Source organism: Micromys minutus, assembly GCF_963924665.1.
Source record: "Micromys minutus genome assembly, chromosome: X".
Lineage (NCBI taxonomy): Eukaryota > Metazoa > Chordata > Mammalia > Rodentia > Muridae > Micromys > Micromys minutus.
In genome coordinates, this window is record NC_137970.1 from 26,139,241 (window position 1) to 26,161,637 (window position 22,397).

General features: G+C 41.6%; 1 protein-coding gene across 2 annotated transcripts; it reads right to left on the reverse strand.

Annotated features, from left to right (window-relative positions):
• Positions 1–227: 227 nt before the first annotated feature.
• On the reverse strand, positions 228–22,235 carry ASB11 (ankyrin repeat and SOCS box containing 11). 2 transcript variants are annotated; one of them, XM_080910302.1, is made up of 7 exons: positions 21,982–22,235; positions 12,678–12,757; positions 8,476–8,583; positions 6,058–6,208; positions 4,626–4,760; positions 3,238–3,429; positions 228–781 (listed from the first exon to the last, which is right to left on the reverse strand). In XM_080910302.1, the coding sequence occupies exons 1-7, from the start codon at positions 22,232–22,234 to the stop codon at positions 657–659; spliced, it is 1,044 nt and encodes a 347-aa protein (XP_080766428.1). In that variant the 5' UTR covers position 22,235; the 3' UTR covers positions 228–656. The 2 variants fall into 2 exon arrangements, with proteins under 2 accessions (XP_080766428.1, XP_080766429.1); XM_080910303.1 differs by lacking the exon at positions 21,982–22,235 and adding an exon at positions 20,929–21,124.
• Positions 22,236–22,397: the final 162 nt, after the last annotated feature.

Genomic DNA, 22,397 nt, shown 5'->3' on the forward strand with positions numbered 1-22,397 from the left:
AGTGGTTTTATGTCTATGCATCATGTGCATGTAGTACCTGTAGCAGCCAGAAGAGGTCATCAGATCTTCTGGAACTGGGGTCACATAAGGTTGTGAGCTGTCATATGAGTTCTGGGAACCAAACCAAATTTTCAGCAAAAGCAGCAAGTGCTCTTAACTCCTGAGCCACTTCTCCATGCTTACTTAGTTATATATACATATTTTTTAAAAACTAAAAGAAACTCAAAATCACTACAGAAATTTATTTTAGGAAAACAACAAACTAACAAAATATATTGGAGAACTGAATCCAGAGAATTCCTTACGCAGTTTCATTTAATCATATCTATCTGTATCTATTCAGTATTCAAAATGCTGACCCCAGCCCCAGATACTGGAAGGTCCTGAATTATCCAAAAAATAGACTATTATTTCTGTCCATTTCAGTGTGGTTTTAAATTTGATTAACAGGAGTTAAAAACTAAAAGGCTTCTGATTAGCTCTTAGCAATCATTAAACTAACCAGGAGCTTGTTCAGTGTGACGGTTTGGATTTATGGAAGCTTTCTTCTAATTAGGTAAGAAGATGTTTAGGACCGTGGGTCAAATGTAGTATTAGTGTATACTGAATGTGTGTACTAAGTGTCCTACTGCAGGCAACAACCTACATGTTTCCAGCTATTGGTGTAAGAGGAATTTTTCCAGAGGTTCTGGCAGACCTAGCGCGTAGATGGCTCGGTGACAGGTGCGGCCCAAGCACTTCCGGACACACAGGCGGCAGAGCTGAGAAAGAGCAGGCGGACCTGGGGGAGGGAATAAAAATGGCATGAACCTCGCCGTGGGGTAGAAGAGGAGATTGAATACTAGAAGTTTAATTGAATGGGAGAGGAATTACCAAATGATGGTAGGTCTTACACTCAGAGGATTCTGATTTGCCCTTTTGTAAAGGATGAGCTTTCAGTTGATCCTCCACTAGTAACTATTATGGATAAATGCACTTTCCACAGGCTAGAAAGGAGTGTGAATCCGTGGAGAGTTCATCCCCCTCACGATGGCCTGTGTTAATGGAAGTAATAGGCTGGACGAGGTGAAAGGCACTAGGGTGCAGACTCTAAGACAGAGGTTCAGGACCAAGGGGCAACTGCAGAGCAGTTGTGAGCAGAAGATGTTGCCTCTGCAGTCACACAGTTACTGCTAGGAGCTGGACCAGGGTCAAAATAGTCCTAAAAGTACCCCCTGGAGCCTCCCAGTACTAACTGCCTATATGGTAGTCCTGGTTTCCACCTCACACCTGAAAAGGTCCCCTGTTCTTGTAAGGGTTCTACCTCAATAGCTATGTACAGAAAAGACTCCCATCACTTCGACCCATTGTTCCCTTATAAAGGGATATTGACCTTATCCCATGATTTCCTCACCTGCCTATCAGCAACGACTTCCTCAAGTGAAAATAATTCTTACTTAACAGCGTTATACTAATAAGAAAAAAGACAGACTACACATGCAAATGGCCAGGTGACATTGGAGATTGATGTGGCCAAGGAACACGTGGTTGAGAGCTATTCAGAGAGCCAAACATTCATCTTTAGTTAAAACGCTGGGAATTGAGAATGGCAGAGATTCCCACCCAGTATCTCTTAAATCTGGAGCAAGACATACAACCAGAAATGAAGTAGCTAAGCTTCTGTAAAACATCGCAATGCAGACAAATTGATCAGTTTTCTCAGAGACAATCAAAAGTAATGCTTGTGTTTCTGAAGCTTGAAGACAGAGGAGTTTGCCAATAAGGAATGCAAGTAAACCCAAGGCCTAAAAACACTCACAATTTGGGGGAGGGGAAGTCAAGAAAAATGTACAAACTGTTAGCAGCTATGTTCTCAGCTAATAGTTGCGAAAATAACTTTCCAAACTAGCATCTGATAAATTGCTACTAGCCTTCCACTGGCAATTTAAGTCTAAGAGCATCAGGACTAATATAGATCAGTGCTAATTAAAGTGTGGGAGCCAGCTAAGTAGACAGAGTTTAGGATCCCACTTGGACTACCTTGATCAAAATCCGTATTTTAATAAGGTCTCCAGGTGATTCGTTGGCACAGTAGGATTTGGCAAATGCTGATGGAAACTGTTTGCAAAGCAGTCAATCGTGTATTTCAGTGGGCAAGACATAAGACTTGGGAGGGTTTCAGGAAACACAAGAAAGACCGACCCCCTTGCTGTGCATTCTTTCAGGAGATTTGGATTCAGCCTGGAGAGTGACTGTTGTGGGGGTCAAATGGCTTACTTAGTATTCTAGTGCTTTGCTCTAGTAGGTGTGTGACCCTCTGGAAGCAAATTTCTCTATATCTCACTTCTCATTCGTGGCCGGAATCGTGTGAGGTTTTATACAGTTCCAAGCGTTTTTAAGAATTCAATGAAGTTAATCTCTGTTTCAAAGTAATCTCCATGGAGGTACTTGTAACACCAAATCATTCCAGTCATCTTTTCTACCCTCCCTGGCACACTCCTCTGTGAAGGCTCAGAAACGGTTCTGTCAGTGTAAGGATGTGCAAAGGGTTCTCCTTTTGAATGTAGATATGAAACATTGCAGCTCACTCTTCACCCCCGGCATCTATAGTTTCTTTGGATGTGGAATGCTGACCCCATCCACTACCCCCTGATCTGGAGAAGAAACAAACCACATCACCATTAGCTTTCTGAAACATCACCTATCCTCCCTACAGTCTGAACTCAAATACAATCAGGTACCACTTACCCAAATCAGTTAAATTCTGAAAAACGCATCCTTAGGTATCGTCAGCATTGGGTAAACACTATAGAAAGCATTTACACAAACCAAGACTGCCATGGAGCTATGTGGTGATCTGATATAATGAGAGCTCAGCTGTATACTTGGCCATCATTGATAGTCCTTGTACAGTATATCTAATTTGTCCATGGCCTGCCTCATGTTACAAAGATGAGCTTTGGTTTATTCAATTGTGTGCTTTTTCTACGATAAACACGGCTGTTAAAGCATTTCAGGGTGAAAACAAAGTTGTCTGATTATGCTTTTGTCGTGGAAAATAAAATGCAACAACAAATTCCGTGTATAAAATAAGGAACAATAAAAAAAAAATCTGAGGAGACACTGCCATGAATCCAGGAATTGACCCTTCTCATGCAACCATGCTCCATTAAAAGAAGAAAGGAAAAAAAGAGGAATGGTCTAGGGGTGAGATGGCAGTGTGCTTAGGGAGAAAAGCAAATACCCGTCCCTTCTTACCTTCATGGAGCAGGAGTGCCTGCTCCACACTACTTTTGGGAGCAGCAAGTTCAAGAGCGCTTTTGCCCTGTGCATTTCTGAGTTTCAGGTTAGCCCCATACTCAGTGAGCAGATTGATGACGTCCACACTGGACTGCCTTGCTGCAGCATGCAGTGGGGTATCCAGCCACCGACCATGGTCAACACTGGCTCCTTAATAAAGCACATGGTCACAGTGAGTGTGAACGTAAGACACAATGAGCCACTTAAACCCAGGATGGCAGCAATGCCCGTGAAGACAACTCCAAGACAGTTCAGTGTAAAACATAAAGTTAGATGTGTGCGTGTGCACACGCACGCAAACACACACACACACACAGTTCTAACACACAAAACAAAAGATTTGAAGTTCCCTGCTGCATGGTTATTTGGGAGGCATTTTTTGGCAAAATATGGGGAGAGATTTATTTAGTATTTATCTCACTGGAAGCTCAAAAGGAGATTTCCAAAATAACATAAAAATCATAAATGATATGAGTAAAATAAACAATAAAAAATTCTTGGAGATTAAATTTTTCAGCGAAAGTTTCTTCCTGTAACATACACGTTTACACCAGTAGCTAAGGGTCTTAAGTCACAAAGCAAGTGAGAGTTTCAAAGTATTTTACTTTTCTCTGGAATGGTGGTTTCTGTATATGACATTCTGAAGTAGAAAATGGATGTCTAAGCAGGAGACAGGTAAGGTAGTCTGCTGTAAATGGCCACCATACCCCATACATAGCTTTCGCTTTGGAGAGGCATCTTCTTGTGATTCTCAGCTCATGAATCCTGAGAGAGATCTCATGACTTCAGAGAAAACTGAGATGTAGCCCTCAGTCCATCAGTAAGTAGCCTGTCTTCCCTTTGCCACTACAATCACTTCAGAGATGCTCATGCATATGTCTTTAAAGGGGGCTAATATTACTTTTTGTTACAAGCACAGTGTTTGTGGCAGCCATGTTGCCACCAACAAGGGGAAGCATACTTGCTGTATAAGGCCAGCATCAATGGAAGCAGAACTGAGAGATAAATATAAATACGTGCCTCTCTAGGTGAGTTCTACATCTAGCTTTCAAGCATCCAATGCAATCAGTAATTTTTCTAACCTAAAGAATGCAATCTTTAGAGCCATTTAATTTTTTTTTAAAATCCAAGCAGTGGTGGCTCACTTCTTTAAGTCCAGTACTTGTGAGACAGAGGCAGGCAGATCTCTCTGAGTTCAAGGCCAGCATGGTCTACAGAGAGCGTTTCAGGACAGCCATGACTACATAGAGAAACCCTGTCTAGGATAAACCAAAAACCAAACCAAAACAAAACAAAACAAAAGAAGCCTAGCAGGTTCATCTCATTAAGAATATTCTAACAATTACCTAGTTCTAGAAGCTTCTTCACACACTCAACTCTCTGGTATGTACAGGCCACATACAGAGGAGTTCCCAGCTGAGGAATCTCTTGCTCAATGTTAACATTATTTGCCAGCAGAATCTCCATGCACTCTATGTGACCTGTGGAAGATAAGACAGCCAGCCTCACTCCCACAGGAACATGCAGAATATGCATAGAATCACAGGATTGATTTCTAGAATAAGATTTTAATGTTTTTTTAATTACAGAGGTGGGAAAGACTGGACCTGGGTTCAATTCCCAAGACCACAAGGTGGCTCACAACTGTCTCCAACTCCAATCTCATAGAATTGATGCCCTCTTCTAGCCTCTAAGGGCACTGCACGCATGTGGCAAACAGACACACCCAGGCCAAATACTCATAGGCACAAGATAAATCACTGAATGTTTTAAAAGAGAAGTAACAGATTTTTCTTCCGTATTAGAAGACAAACACTTGGTTTTGGAAACCAAAAGCAGAAATATGCAAAACTAAACCACAAAAACGCTTGCTCCAGGGAAACTTTAGAAACAGAGAGATAAATGACCCCTATCATTACCAGTGCTCAAACCAAATCTCAGTCTTACTTCCTGTCCATTACTGACCTCTTCTCTACATACAGCTATTAAAGAGCACTTTAACTTGGCTAGACTGCAAGGCACAGATGAGAATGAATCCAGAGTTCTAGAATGGAATACACCCCAAATAACGGATAAATTCTTCAGCTAGGGAGAATTCCATTAGCAGGCATTCTCTGTGGAGACTTTGCCCAGTGAGGAGATCAACATGATTAAATTCAAGTGTATCAATGAATTCTACATGAAGGAATTCTTCTAAGGTACTGATAGAAGTTTGACAATAATTTCAAATGGTTCCTCAAAAGTTTTCTCAGTGAGGTTGGAAGGATGGCTCAGTGGCTAAGAGTACCTGCTGATCTTGTAGGGGTCCCAGATTCAGTTCCCAGCACCCATATGACAGCTCACAACAGCCTATAACTCCAGTGCCTGCAGAAATCTGATGCTTAGACCACTGCATGCCCATGATGCACACACACACACACACACACACACACACACACACACACACACACACATGTACACATGCACCCACATGCATGTTCACACAAGCTGTTATTACTAATTAATTCAGCCAGCCTTTTCTTTAGAGAAAACATAATCAGAACCCATTTTGCTTCTGAACAATTCTTACCTCTTTAAATATTTTGGCAGAACAGAAACTGAGCATAGTTTGAGATATACTTAAAGAGCCTCAAGAAGTTTCGATTGCAAGTATACCAGCCCAGATGTGATGACACCGTGCCTGTAGGTGAAAACCTCTGGACCAACACTAGACCACCATTTCCTGCAAACTGCAATCAGCCCACCGCTGTTCTGTGTATGCTGGAGTGGCATACTTACCTCTTTTCACTGCTTCATGGATAGGTGAAGCCAGGTAGACCTCAAGCTGGGCCTTGGCTCCAAACTCCAACAGCACATTGACACACGCAGCACTGCCACTGCAGCAAGCATTGAAGAGGGGAGTGGCCCCATGAACAGTCAGTCCATTGACCTAATGTTGGGCAAAGCAAAACTCACAGGATTTACTCACTCCTTATCAAGTGCATATTCCTATGTGTATGAATGGAGAAACTCCCTCATGTTGACAAAGGTCTAAGGGCATTCCATATCTTGATAGGATTGTAAAAACCCATGTCATTGTTGATAGATCAGTTGACTTACTCTATGTAAAATACTTAAAATGATGCCTTCCTATTTGATTTCCTATCATCCTCTCTCAGTTCATGTCACTGAACATTTACTGCACACCTTACTAGCTACCAGTGTTGGGGTTGGAGGTTGTTGCCCTATGTGTGTGCTTTGTGCCTGTAAAGATTAGAAAAGGAGTCAGATCTCCTGCAACTTGAGTTAAAGATGTTGTAATCCACCATGTGGATGCTAGGAATCAAAACCCAGGTCCTCCAATAGAACCACAAGTGATTTAACTTATCTCTAGCCTCCAACTTCCAATGGTCTGAAAGCAAAGGTAAGAAAATTCATCACCTCTTCTTACGTAAATTTAAATTTATCAAGGAAGAGAAACACACACACACACACACACACACAAAGCTACTTTTGATGAGATAATAAATTCTGATCACTATGGCAGAAAAACAAAGGAGAACATAAATCTGAGAAAATAGGAAGTGAAAGTTAGTCGAATTCTATGATGAATTAGATAGGGTATCGGCAGATGAAAGATGATTCTGAGGCCTAGGAGACCAGAAATTTTATCCAGTCTCTGAAACTGGAACCTAAAATAATAAGAAGCCAGTGGAGAAGAAAGGATCTGACACACACATTTCAGGTGTACTGGTTATGAAGGCTATCTATTGACTGACCTACTTTCTCTGTTCCACTGGATGTGTTAAAGGGCAAGATGAAGCACTTACCAACTAATTATAAAAACCATCAACAACAAGAGACCATTGCTTTGTTGTCTTTCTCCCCCAAAAACACTACATTCTAAAAAGGAGAAATATAAACCATTTCCCATCAACAGTCAGCTTGTGACTCCAAGCACAGAGTTTGAATGCAAATGGTTGTTGTATATCCTCCCCTGCATCATTCATTTTCCATGAGCTAACACAGTACCCTGGAGATGCACCCCCTAGCAGAAGCGTGGGAATGACCATGAAGGCACTGGAAAATGTTGTTCAGACGACTTTCATATTCTCTTCTGCACATAGAAACTCAATGTGAATTCAGTTAAAAAGAAACCTTACTAATACTTAAAGATCTTAAAGCTCATAAATTAGAGGGTACAAGGCCTAGGACATAGAGTAGAACTGATAGCAAAACATCATCTGGAAACCAAATACAGTGTCACTGAAATTTTCAGAAGCTGTGATAGTTATAAGCAACTCAAATATTCTCCAAAAAAGTGAAGATATGCACTAAAAATAAAGTTGAAGCTATACTTTGTATGTCTGTCAATTTGGCAGAAGTTAGCATTGTCTAGGAGATAGATCTCCAGGCATGCCTGTGGAAGTTTTTCAAAATATTTATTTCGTTTTTAATTATGTATATGGTGGGGACCACCTATGGGTTCAGGTGTCCACAGAGGTCAGTGGAGGGTGTAAACCCCCATGGAACTAGAAGTTACAGGCAGCAGTGAGCTGTCACGTGAGTACTGGGAATCAAACCCTAGTCCTTTGGAAGAGCATCAAATGCTCTTAATCACTAAACCATCTCTACGGTCCCAGGATTATCTTGGTCACCTTATTTGAGGTGGGAAGACTTGCCCACTGTGGGTGGAACCATTCCCTTGATAGAAGACCCAAGACTGCGTAAGAGTGAAGAAAGTAACCTGAGCACTAATGTGCAATGTATTCATTGCTCTCTTCATCTGCCTTCAGACATACCGTGGCCAGCTGCTTCAGACTCCTGACACTGTGGCTTCCCTGCCAGCCATCATGGTCTATAACCTGGAGCTTCGAGCAAAATAATTCCTTTCTCTTTTAAGTTGCTTTTATCAAGGTGTTTTATCCCAGTTCATAATGTGTCTTCTATTACAAACCCATTTACTTTGATCACATACAATTAAAATGTTCTGTTGAAATTTATTGTTTTACAACAAAATGTTCTTTAATGAACACATCTGAATCTTCACATGTAGGTTATATAGACAGAAAAGAGAAGAGTAACCCAAATGATGGAATGTAGACATGAATGTTGCCAGACCTTCCCATTGCTCAATGAGTAAACAGTCTGGAAGGCAATGTCTTCTTAGTGAATGGGGCAGACAAAGCTAACTGAGCTGGCTGGAGCAGTACTCACGTGTGCACCATTTTCCAGCAAGGCCTTAGCACAGGCCACGTGACCCCCAAGGCATGCCTCATGGAGAGAAGAGACCCGGTTAATTGTCACAAGATTCACATTGATGCCCTGCAGTTTGGAGAAAAGAAAGTTAAATGCTGCATCTGGCATGGCAAATCAAGCAATGCTGTTCACCAAGTTTCTGTTTCAGGCATCTGGGTGAGGGCAGTGATACTAGAAGCATAAGGAATAGAGTAGAAACCATTACCATGGGATTCTAAGCACAGCCCTGGGGACAGAAGAGATAGCCCAGCATTTCCAAGTGAGCACTGTTCTTACAGAGATCCCATGTTTGGTTCCAAACATCCAAATCAGGCTCAACTGTCTGTAACCCCAGCTTCTACTGGATCTAATTTCTCTGGCCTCCTAGGATGTCTGCATTCACACACACACACACACACACACACACACACACACACACACACACACACATACACACACACACACACACACACACACACACATTCACATACACACATTCACATACACACGGAGTGGTATAAATATTTCTCTGGTGGAAGGTGGTATTAAGAAAGTTTAGGAACAGGGCTTCAAAAACCCTACTTATCTCCCAGTTGGGAAGTATCTGCTCCTTTTTCTTTTATCTTCTCCATACATGAGTTCATTTTAAGAAATAAGTACTTGCTATTCAGTGATAACAGAAAAGAGGACTGGAAAGGCGTGTGAAGGAAAGGGGGAAAATGAATAGAAAAAAAAAAAAAACCTGAAATAGCCTAGTCCACAAGGTGGCAGCATTGTACTAGAAACTTACCTACTGTTCAAACCTCAGAGGCCTGCGGTGGGAAAGTGACATTGGACAGGCCTGAAAGACTGTCTAGAGCAGTGCTTCCCCCCTTCCTCATGCTGCGACCCTCTAATACAGTGCCTCATGTGGTGGTGACCCCAACCATAACATTATCTTTGCTACTACTTCAAAACTGTAATTTTCCTGCTGTTCTGAATTGTAGTGTAAATATCTGATATGCAGGCCATCTAATGTGTGACCCTGTGAAAGGACAGTTGGATTATCCTGAAAAGGGGTCATGACCCACATGTTGAGAACCACTTATCAAGATAGGACCCTCCAAGTTGTGCATGAGAAAATGGTCATGCATATCATATATAAGACTTGAGGTTATCTGGCTGTCACAGATAACATGACAATTAAGAAGGCCCTGGCCTAACGTTTTACTTGAATTTATTCAAAGTGACTTAATGGTTTACTCATATTTAGCACACAACCTACATGAAAAACACATTTTTGAAGTGTACAATATATGGGCCAGCAAAATAGCTCAGTGTAAAAAGACATGCACACACGATTAACAAATACATGTATGAATAAATAAAATTTTCTTTTAAAGAATAGACTATAGGTCGCTAGAGAAATGGCTCTGTGGTTAAAGCACTTGCTGCTCTTCTAGAGGACCAGAGTTCAGTTCCCAGCAACCACATCAGGTGGTTCACAATACCAGCTTCCAAAGCATCCTGGATTCCAGGGGCACTAAGACACACATGGCAAACACACAGACACACACATACACACACACTAAAAATAAATCTTAAATAAAAGTAGACTCTTTTTGAGTAATTGCAAAGAGCAAAGAAATTGGATTGTAGCAAGAAAAAGTTAATGCTTTTCTACATATGCCCTTATACACTTAATCACACAAGTTCTTAGCATAGAGGTGATGTCATAAAAGTCATAGCTGGACTTGCTGGTACATGACTGTAACCCCAGCACTTGGTGCAGGGCAGCAAGAGTGATTTTAAGGATAACCTCTACTACTAATTTGGAGGCCTATCCAGTCTCAAAGAGCAAAGAAACCAACAAAAAGGTAATAGAATAAGGTAAATTTTAGAGTGTTTAAAAATAGACAAACCAGTCAGTGGTGATTCAGGCCTTTAAACCCAGCACTGAGGAGGCAGAAGCCAACAGGTCTCTGTGAGTTCAAGGTCCAGCCTGGTCTACAGAGTGAGTATTAGGACAGCCTGGACTACACAGAGAAACTATGTCTCAAGAAACCAAACCAAAGGAATCAAATAAACAAGCAAGAGCTCTCTGGGGTAGAACACTTGACAAGCACATGTAAGACCTGGGGTTCCATAATCAGCACATAAAAAAAGGTCCTGTGCTGAAGAGGTACGTCAGTGGTAAAGAATTGCCTAGCATGTGTGATGTCCTGGGTTCAGTCAGAAACACAAGTCAAGAAGACATGTCTTCATATGTCATCCTGTCACTATTTAAGACATTTCCCCATCTACTTATTTTTCCTTTATCACTGGCAGTGGTTCTGTTTTTCCTTTTGTCTTTATATGCATTTTATAATACTTTTGAAGTTCTGTAGATCAAATGGAGAGCGTTGATGACTTTTTTTAAGTGACACAACTCTGAAGCTGGAGACGGATGTGAATTGGTAAAGTAATTGCTTTACTTGCATAAACAATGGGTTTGATCCTCAGCCCAGCATAAGTTGGGCGTGGTACGTGCTTTTAATGCCAGAACCTTCAAGGTGTGAGCAGGAAGATTAGAAGGTCAAGGTCATTTTGAGCTCCAGCTAACAAGCTGGAGACTAGCCTGGGATATGTAAGACCCTGTCTCAAAAATAAGGGGCTAAGGGGATGTCTCGGCGGGTAAAGGCATATTTCACCAAGCCTGATGACCTGAGTCGATCCCTGGTACCCATATGGTAGAAGAGAACCACTCCCACAGAATCTTCTGCTAAATGCTCACCATAGCAGGCCCCTTCCACCCCCATACATACACACATAAATCAATACAAGCAAAACCAAACAGAAATGACAAATCATTTTAAAAGGGAAGGGCTCACACAGGCTATCACTATCCCAGCTATTTCAATTCAAAGGAGGAGGAAACACTGGGAGGTGATAGAGAGGACATGGGAAAGAAAGCAGTGACTCACTTCCTCTGCTCACTGGTAGAGTCCAAAACAAACAAAGCAAATGTAGGGTATACATTTATTTATTACACAGATCTTTATTTGGATATTTGTTCAACATGCACGAGATAGTCACCAATAAAAATACAGCATTGTTAAGAGCTAAGACTTCACTAAATCTTCCCCAAGGCCTAAGATGTATCTGATTATTAACCTGTTTGAGAGCCTAGTCTTGAACTGTGCATTGTTGCAGGGAGGCAGCCTCTCACATGATACCCAGTGGTGCCCAGTTCCTATTCCTGCTTCACTTAGATAATGCTCTCTCCTTCGATGTGAGCAGCACTTACAGATTTACATCGATGGTAGGAAGAGAAATGATGTCAAGTCAAAGCAGGCTCAAAAGGTTAAAAAACAAAAACAAAAACAAACTATGAGGGCGCCGCCGGCTCAGCGGTGAAGACCACTGTCTGCTCTTCCAGAGGACCAAGGGTTCAGTTCCCAGCACCCACATGGCAGTCTCACAGTTGTAACTCCAGTCCCTGAGGATTCAATGCCCTCTTCTGACTTCCAAGGGCACTGCATACACATGGTCCATGGGCATATATGCAGGCAAAACACCCATACACATAAAATTAAGTTTTTTTCTTTAATGTGACTTCCTTCTTAGGTAACTTCTCTGGAGAAAGTCAGCTGCTATCTCAGAACACCCACCGCCTTGTGCTGAAGCCCAAGTGATTTCCTGTGAAAACAGATCTCCCCTCCCCCATCATGAGTCATGGCAAGACCTAGTTGCTGCTCCACTGACTGGAAACTGCACCCTGAGCCCTTAGAAACTTCGAGAATCCATGTGTTTGTTGTCGACTGGAGTTTCTATGCTTTGAGGTGACTCATAGGACATGCAATCTCAAGACGGATGTCACTAATGCACACCGGAAGGGCGTGAGATGAGTCAACATAAATTTAGAGATGCGCTTCTTTGTACCTCAGAGGGAAGCTTCCTGCTGGGAAAAGGAGGAGGACCCAGAATGGAAAGGAAGAGAGCTAGGAGGAAGTGAAGCAGTTCCTAGAGAAAGCAGAAGCCAGAGGAACACACGGGGGGAGGGGGGGGGGCGGAGAGGGGCGGGGGGGGGGGGGAGAGCAGGGGTGGGGATGGAGATGCCATAATGGCTGTGCTCGACCTGACCTGAGCACAGCTACAGCAGAATATGGAATGATTCTAAATTAGAGCAGAGGCACAGAGGACAGAGTGTTTAGTTTACTTACTTGTGCAATTAAAGTTTTAAGAGCCAGTAAGCGCCCCTGGGCAGCAGCCTCGTGGAGTGGGGATCGATCAGCCCAGCAGTCTGAAAGACAAACAAGTCAGAAGACTTTTTTTCCTGAAGTTGTTCATTCTGCCCACCCACTGCGAGGCTTGAGGGAAGAGAAGAAACCTAACCTTAATCAGGCCTTGGCAAATACAGGGAGCTGAGCACATTGGCTCCTGCCGCCTTTCCATGGGCAGTTTTAACAAGATATACATTTTTTAAATAAACAAAGCCAAGGGGCTGGACCCTGATAACACTTACATCAAGTGAAGGACTAAAGGGCCAGTTAGTTTTTCATTTCCCATAATTTCACCTTGTCTCCATTCATACTCCAAAATCCAAAGCCCGTGTACTACAAAGTAAATCTGAAAAAAAAATATATTAGAAAAGAGAGCTGGAACATGGCTCAGTAGAAGAACGCTTAGCCAGCGTGGGCAAAGCCCAGGGAGAGAGAAAGATAGAGAGGGAGGGAGGGAGGGAGGAAAGGAGGGGCAGAGACAAAGACAGAGAGAAAATTCTTCTGAATTGCTGAGGTAATTTTCTCTGATTCTTTTGATAATGCTGTGTGTTTTAATGTAAAATTCACCCTTTCAGATGGTGTGATCCCCAAAAGTTACCCTAGGAAGCTGCGCACACGAGCCGATAGAGCCAGGCTGCCTGGACTCAAGTCCCACTTGGACTACTTTCTGCTAAAAGCAGTATGTTGCCGGAAGAGTTTGAATCTCCATTGTGTTATCTGTAAACCAGAGCTATAGTAATATACTATTTGGCAGGGCTCTCAGAAGGCCAACATCCACATAGTCAGGTGCTCAAGGCCATTTCTGATCAATTAATAGGTAGACATTGCAGGGTAGTTCGCTAAGGAACAACCTCCGAACTGTTTTAGAAGTACCTATTTTTTTCTGTAATCTTTTCTCTGCCACTAAGACTAACCAGCTTCAGTGTCATTTGAGAAGTAACTATATATGAAAAAAAAAATGCCAAAGGATAATCCTGTTTTGGAAGCAGTTCTGCTCCAGTTTTCAAATTCTGTGCATCATTCAAATCACGGCTATTCCTTTTCCACACTGAACAAAGTGCAGTGGGAACTTTGGCTTTCCTTAATACAATGGGTCTTTCTGATCAGCATCCTCTAAGTCATCCCAGAGTTCAGGTTTCCCATGTCCACAAACTTGATAAAAACAAAATCCTACCAGAAATGGAAAAAACACTGAAAGTCTCAAGGGAACATTGCTTTTTCCCCAGTGGATGAGAGTGGAACCTGTAAGCATTTCAACAGACCTCCTATCAACCTAAGAACCCAGGGCATCTTCTCTACTCCTTTGGTTACAAACGTGAGAACTGTTACAACATACTCCACGGGGTTGGAATGATAGGGGCTTGGAGGCATAACGGAGTAATTGGTATGAAAAGGTGATTTCATACCAATTATAAAATATGTAGACATAAAAGTAAATTTAGATGGACAGTATAGTTGTATTCTGAGAAAATCTAAATCAGGGTTTCTTGAAGGAATAGTCAACCCCAGACCGGAAGACAGAAGAAAAAATTATATAAGATTATTGCCTCTATCCTCTCCTAGAAAGGAAGGAAGGTTAGAAGATGACTCAAAGGGACTTCTAGTCAAATATTAGACAATTTGTACATCAAAATAATCAACAGGAAGAAGATGCATGCCATCAAAACAGGAACCTGTAAGCCCTTGCTGATAAAGATAATACATCGATGTGGACAATATGCTTCTTCCTAAAAGATACTAGCTGAAAAAAAAAATTGTAGATGAAATAACAGGATCAGGCTCAAATTATCACTATACTAATTATAGGAGGAACATACATAATATTATACTAGAAAAAAAATGTAGAAACAATCTTGACCCACACGAAAAGCAAGCATTGCTGAAGCAAATTGGCATCATGTGCCATAAGACTGAATGCAGTGAGCCACAACCCGTGTTATCAGAGGGAACACTATGTGAAGAGCAAGTACCTTGTCCCCCTCCGTTCCCTATTCATGGCCCCAAAGCATTGAAGCAACTCACATTGAGGGGCCTTCTATAAATGAGTCGGCCTGACGCCCGTTGTGAGAGACGGAGACTTAAGGAGAATGTGGGAGGCAAGACACAACATCTGAAAGCTCTTTGACATTGCACGGGACCCCTTTGCTTGAAAAGATAATAATGGAACAGTCAGCCAAACATAAATGGCTTTGGCAGAGGGGTGGGAATTTCTTGTAGTGATCTTGTAGCTCTTCGGTTAAAACTAGCTCCAGAAAACAAGTTTGGACCAAGAGAAACATAGACATCGTTTGCCATCTCATACTCCTGCTGTGAATATGAAATAGGGGGATGAGATGGGGGCATTTGGAGGGGAAATATGAAATGTAAATAAAGAAGATAGCCAATAAAAATACATAAAAAAGAAAAAGCATCAAAGCATTTAATATAGACAAACATATGCTGTGCTTCACACACACACACACACACACACAGACACACACACACACATCCATTGATTTCTGAGTTGGCTTCAAGCGGGTGGATATGACAGTTTATTTTAAACAGAAGTGTTTCCTACTATACTACTCACTTTTCCCCCTCTTAGGGGTTCCTAAGGAGCACCTTACAATTGAGGTGAACTGTGTTCGGAGAAGGATGGGACCTTTGCAAGACTGGCTCCATGTGAGAGGAGCAGTCAGGTTGTGGAGAAGAGTATAGGGTGAATTTGCATTACAGTGGTTCTTAAGGGACCCCAAAATTTATAAATTCAGACAGGTTTCTCCAGTAGCAAAAAATTATTACCATGTAGCAAAATGAGGCCCAAAGTACTCCATACCAGTAAAATGGAAGGAAGATGGTAATGATGGACATAAAATAAAAAATAAACTTTTAAGTCAAAGTAACCAAGAATTTGTATTTCTTTTATATATAGTTTACATCTTGTGGGCCTTGCTTGGCTAGCCACCATTAACAGTAAAACCGACAGTTGGAGACTGGATTCATTTAGCATTCTCTAGACTGTGCCCTTGTTTTCCTTTACTGAATACTGTAGCATTTCATCCCATGTCTGGGTGTAAATACTAGCTGCAAATCAATTCTCATCATATAATGGTTAACTTAGAGGGCAGAACCCAGCTGGCGAGCAGAATATTCCTAAACTTCTTTAACGTCTCCTTACATCTCATCTTTGGTTGCCCTCTCATACATCTCCAGCCAAGGCCTCGGCAGATGTGCTTCAGACACATTAGATGTGAACACAAACACTGGAGGGTTGGGACGGTCCTTACCCTACCCACGCTAGCAGCTCAGCAGCCAGAACAATGGGAGCAGCAAAATCCTCAGTGCGACTTTGGCATTCTGTTCTTCTAACAATAAGTTAGTCAACCCCTGGGGCCTGAATAACTACAGGTTAAATATTTCTATTCTAAAGATCAAAATCTAGAACACTCCAAAATCTAAAACTTTTGGAGTGCTCATACAACACTACCATGCATGGAAAATTCCACCCAGTGAAGTTCAGACTCATTCCCCAAATTATTTAAAATGTGACCTAAAATTCCATGAATGAATTTAGTATTTAAGCTAAGGTTCCCTTCCCTGAGATATCTGTAAACTGTGGGAGAGGAAAAAAAAAAAAAAAAAAAAAACAAATCTGAAATCTAAAACTTCTAGTTCCAAGCATTTCCTGTAAGGAAGACCTGACCTGTAGAGGTAACCAGTTCAAACATAAAAACAAGATTTAAGCAGCCACATACTCCTATAAGAATTAGTTTAGGCTATCAACATGAAATGGATTTGTGATTCCTCAAACTTGCCTGTTCAGGCTCTCATGATCTCTTTCCCAGTAGGAAGCAAGAGCTTTAAGTGCATCTCTGAGCCAATTCTAGACTTTCTAGTAACATTCCCATTATTTATCAGTCCCATTAGAACCAACCTCTAGCCCAGTGTTGAGTGAAAGCATCCCTAAACAAAGAAGTGTGAACTGTGGTGGTTCTGTTCCTGTCAAGGAAAGAAGGAATGCACACTCACCTTGGGTGTTAGGAGTCAAAAGCAACCTGAGGGGGGTTGGGACTGACAGAAACTGGGTGTGGTAGGAGCCATGCTACTACCATAGGCTCTCACTCTTGGGCGCTGACCCTGCTTGTGTTCACTAAGCCCCCAGTACATCTCTGTACTTAGGTCCTTAAAATGACTCCACCCCCCCTAAACATATACCATCTCCCACCCCTCCACAGTTCACAGCCTCTCCCCACTCTCAGCAAAAAGTATGGCTCTCTCTGGTCCACCAAGCTGCTAGATGCCCAAGGACAGCAAGTTCTTCACAGGCTTCCCACCTCTTCCTTCCAGGTGCCAGTTCCTCTGATACTCTGAGGATGAAAAGAAGCAAGGGGGACAGGGCAGGTGGCTCCCAGTTTCCTGGAAGAGGCAGCCAGTCCCACTCACTGGGCCTCGGAATATCACACGATGAGCTTGCATTCAGAATTCTCTATCTACACTTGTTGAAATGAAACTCAGGGCACACACACACAAAATAATGATTTAAAAATGGATTTAATACACTTTGGTCAAACTGGGGGAAGAAAACAAAAAACCCTACTGGGTCTTTTTTTTTTTTTTAATAAACAAAAGCTGAGAAACATGAGCTGTAATCTCTGGGCAGTGTCCTCCCAGGAGATGAGCTCTTGCCTGTCTGATACCACTGGCACTGTTGGAAGTCTCCAGTCGTGGAACTCCTTGGGGAGGAGGGGCTTTCAGTGTCACATGTTCTGCGGTTTCCTCTGGGCCAGTAAACCCTGCATCATCAGGCTTGTTCCACAGCTGTGTGCTTACCCACTGACAGTTGCCTACCTCTTCCAGAGTCTCCTTATTAATGCAGCATCCTTGGATGCCAGCCAACTTTCACCCATAATTCTGAGGTCACCTGGGTAAGCCTGTGGTGCCATTTGCCACTACACCAAGAAAGAGGGAAGGGTGGCAGCCTTGGGTTCCTTCCTCACGTCATCTCTACTCTGCAGATCCTTCTCCATGCCCCACTCCCAAGTCATATAGGCACAACACAATTCACCGGCAGCTGCCTGGGCATTCTTACCTATTTCAGGCACTGCTTGTCTGCCCCTTGCCTAAAGCCTCACAGCCTCCATGAGAGATGGGGAGAGTGTTGTTTTACACAGAAGAATACCCTAAAGCGAATGACCTCTTTGCTCCAACTAAAAAGGTCACCATGGCTTAGTTAAGCGCTAGAAATAAAACTGTCGGGTTTTTATTAGGGACTTCAGAAAGTATCCTTACTCTGTTTTTGAGAGCTATTGGTTTCTAAATTCTGCCTATCCTAGTACTACATTCACTTATACTGAGACACTTTGGCATCTGGTTATCCCTGCTAAGTGCTGGGGAAACCGGAAGCTAGGCTGAAAAAGTGCTGGTCCACCAAGCAGGAAGCCCTGGGTTTGCTCTCTGACACTGTATAAACCAGGGGAGGTGGAGTATGCTGTACTCCAGAGAAGGAGGCCTAAGGATCAGAAGTTCAAGATCATTTTTGGCTATGTTGAGTCTAAAGACAGCCTCACACTGAGACTGTCTCAGACAAAAAATAATAAAAGTTCGTGATGGGCATTGTGGTGTACATCTGTCATCCTAGTGCTCAGGAGGTTGAGACCAACCTGATCTACAGAGTAAGTTCCAGGCCAGTCCAAGCTGCATAGTGAAACCTTGTTTTTGAAATGTGTGATGAATTTATTGTATTTTCAACTGGAAAGAAAAGAAAATCACTGTCCTGATGACTGCCCCCTACAAGGACCCAGAAAGGTTTTCATACAACTATGCCCCTGAATCTGACACAGGGAAGGTCCCCTGGGTTTTTGTTTGTTTGTTTTTGTTTTTGTTTTCTGTTCCCAACACAGTATCTCATTGCCCTTCTCAGTTTGCAAATTGGAGCAAATTGTAAGAAATTAAGGATTAAAGGTTTTGGCAGATTCAAAACTTTTCCATTGCTTTCAGTAAATATGTAACTAATCTTTCCAAGTGCATGAATACTTTAATAGGACTCAATGCCTTCCAGGGCACTCTATTTTTACTTTCTTGGCATCTTGCCTGGGTCACAGGGCTGCAAATATATTATGAAGATAGTTTACAAACATGTTCACTCCTGATGAGGTGTGTGGAAAATGTTCAAGTCCTTTCTTTTCCTCTCCTTTCAAACTGTGATTTGTATCTCTGGTTCTCAGATTCTTTGAATAAATTTCATGGCAATCCCCCTCCCCCAAAATTATTTATTTAATAACAAAATCCAATCAGACAGAAGATGTTTAGGTTCCAAGAATTCAAAATAAGAGCCAATAATTCTTTTACAATTTTCAAGGATGTTACCTTGTTAAATTTCAACGAGAATGTGAGATGATTCTATGAGACTGCCTGACTGTAGCCTCTGGTCCGCAGGGTTTACAATTTGTGTTCAGTTTTGGAAATCATAGAAAGCAACATCTATGGCATTTATCAAAAAGAGCAAAAGTCATGGATATCACTTCTGAATCAAAATAATGCTAAGAACTTAGAATTAATGAGACTTGAAGAAAATGGGGTTCACTGGGAAGAAACATATGGCAGTGAAAATTCTGAGATACCTAAAATGTTATAAAATAACGAAGCTAAATGATTATTCACCAGAGCACCCAGTCCTGATCAGATGATGAAGTGTGGTCAATGAACTGTGTTAAGAAGGCTCCTTTGAACCCATTAGGGGTGGGAGGGCTGGGCCACAGGTGACTTGTGGAGGCAGAACCTCTGCCAGGAACTCTTTGTTCCTACTTGGAAATAGTCAGCAGGCACCTGAGATGACGGTTAGGCCAAGGTTTAATGAAATGATGAAGGAAATATATAAGGCACAAGGCTAGGTAGCTGCTGGGACAAATCAACAACAAAAGATCAAAGGCAAGAATACTGAACTGAAATGGAAAAGTCAGGCAGAGGGGTGGCTGTCCAGTACCAGTCACTTTGGAACAAACACATGAAACTTAGAAAATGAACTAATGTTTTAGTTTTCCCTTAAAGTGCTCATATCTACAAGTATAAAAATGCCCCAACTTATAAATCCCCCACTTAATTTTATGGCTACACCTTCGGCAGCAAACCTGGACAGGATTCAGGTCAAGCAATTTCTCCTTTTTAATTGTGTTTTCATTTGGTCCAAGTATGTTTGTACACTAGGAGAAGCAAGCAACTTTGACTTTCTAAGTCAATTCCCTACCTTACGTTTGTATACTACAGGAACTGAGCAACTTCGCCTTGGGAGACTCTCTAAGCCAATTCACTAACTTACTGAGTAAACATCACATAGTTCCAGAACAAACCTTCGTCTGACAAGCTGCGAAGATGATTTCTGGTTTGAGAACAACACTACCACAAAAATCTTCTTTATGTATTTATTTTTTGTCTTGCTTTGTTCGAGACAGTCTCACTAGGTAGCCATGGCTGTCCTGGAACTCACTTATATAGACTAGGCTGGCCTCCCACTCAGAGATCCACCTGCAATTAAAAGTGTTCAGCACTACTTCCGGCTCACAAAATGTTGCTGCTGGTTTAAATATGTAACTATGAACAATGTCAAAAGAAAAATAACTGTTAGAATCATGGGAAAAAGCTCCTATTTAGGGTGTTACTGCTAGTTTATTATAGAAAGACATATCAAATCTGAGTGTACTCTCCCATATATGTGAGAGGTATGAGGACACACATACACACATATACATAGACAAACACACACACACACACACACACACACACACACACACATATACACATATATGAAATAAATAAACAAGGTTTACATGCACTAGTGTCACCAGCAGCTGTGTTGAACAATAGCTAAAAATGGGCACAGTTCAGAAGCCTGAACAAGATGTCTGGGTTATAGGATGAAAGAACCTCTTAAGGAGATTTGAAGTTTTCCTCCAGCTTCAAATCCAAAGCATGAGCACTCAACATCCATACTAAGGACATGAAGAAAGGAGTCATGCACAGGAATGACCGGAGAAGCCTTTTACACATTCTGTCAGTACTATCCGTATAAGATTTTACCTAATTTAAAGCACAGGGATGCCATATCTAACTAACCATCTGCCTCTGCCCAAACCAATGTCAAAAATAGCTCTCTAGATCATGCTAAATTTGAAACTTTAAAAAAAAGCATTCATGTTTTTCCACTAAAATTACATACCTCCCTGAAATGTGTGACATATATACTCCCCAAAAGAAATCTCTTTCCATGGTCCAGGCCTTCTGACACCTTCTTCACCGGGTAGTTGAAGCATTCTGCTGCTTCGTCTTTAGAGCTCTTGTTTCTCTATGTGACACCACTGATATCTAGTGTTTTTTCGAGTTGTCTAGTGCATTGAAATCACAAAGCATGTCTACTTTTGAAAGAGAATCCTGGATACAACTTGAAACAGATACCAACTGAAGCATGATGCAATCCAGAAATCTCTGTGAACGCTAAAAATACATAGGGCAACTTTCAACAATTTTAGAATCTCCTCCTCCTCTTTCTCCTCCTCCTCACTGCTTTCAACCTCCTCCATGAAGTGTCCTAGCAGAGGCTTCAGTTCCTTCCGTAGTATCTCACTACTAAGTCAAAACTGTTTCTTGAAAGGGATGTAGAATGGCCTCTACAAAGTATGAGACTTTTAAAATGTTTTATGTTTTACTAAAATCTTAGTGGTTTTCTACTGTGATTATAACCTTAACTTTTTTTTAGTGATTTCTGTGGCACCACTGATGTACAAATGGGTCTAAGTGACTTTCTTTTCCTGTAATAAACGGTCAACCAATTCCATTTGCAAAGGACACCACAATAGGCATGCATACAGGATGGTACAGTGCTTCTCAATCAAATTAATTGGTCATTGAATTTGCCAAGGAAATTTAGCCTTATTACAATGTTCTTTGTTAGTTGGACTGAAAATATGGAAGAGAAATAATGTTCTACGAGAACTCTGGGTTATTAGAAAAGTCTCTCAAGACAGCCTTTAAATCCCACTATTCTGTTTACTTCTTAAATAATCATTGTGACTAAATCCACCCACTTCAAAGAAAATAAAGCCTAAGATCCTTCACAAATTGGTGCAGTCAAGATATTAAGTGAAAGGTACATTTTCAAACTACCCATTCAGCATAAAAGTATAAGGAAATCTTACCTTCTAGAAACACTATTCACTATGAATTTTAAAGAAGGACTTTCTGGAGGTGCTGGGAAGAAATCAAATCTTTTTACCTGACAGTCCACCATAGATCTCCTCCGCTATCCTAGCTGCTTCTTTTCTGTTGCCTTTGACGATATAGAAATGGGTTAGGAGAGCCAAGAAAACTTTAATTAAAAGCTTGAAGAAAAAAAATGTTGCAAACATTGTAAGAAAGATGTTCTTAAAGCCATAAAGAGCAGGTCCATCTTCCATTTTAGCTTCTTCTCGGCATAGGTTCCTACGGCTGCAAATTTTTACTGAGTTATAACTGGCATCATATGACATCTATTTTAAACCTCCTAGCACACAGTGCTCCTGTTACCAAGAACTCTGTCTGTAGGTTCTAATCTAACTCTGATGTGGTGACTGGGTGTGTTGGTATTTATGGCAATGTTTAACGACTTCCTTCTATTAAGAAACACTCGGTGCTGGCCTGGAGAGAAGCGGA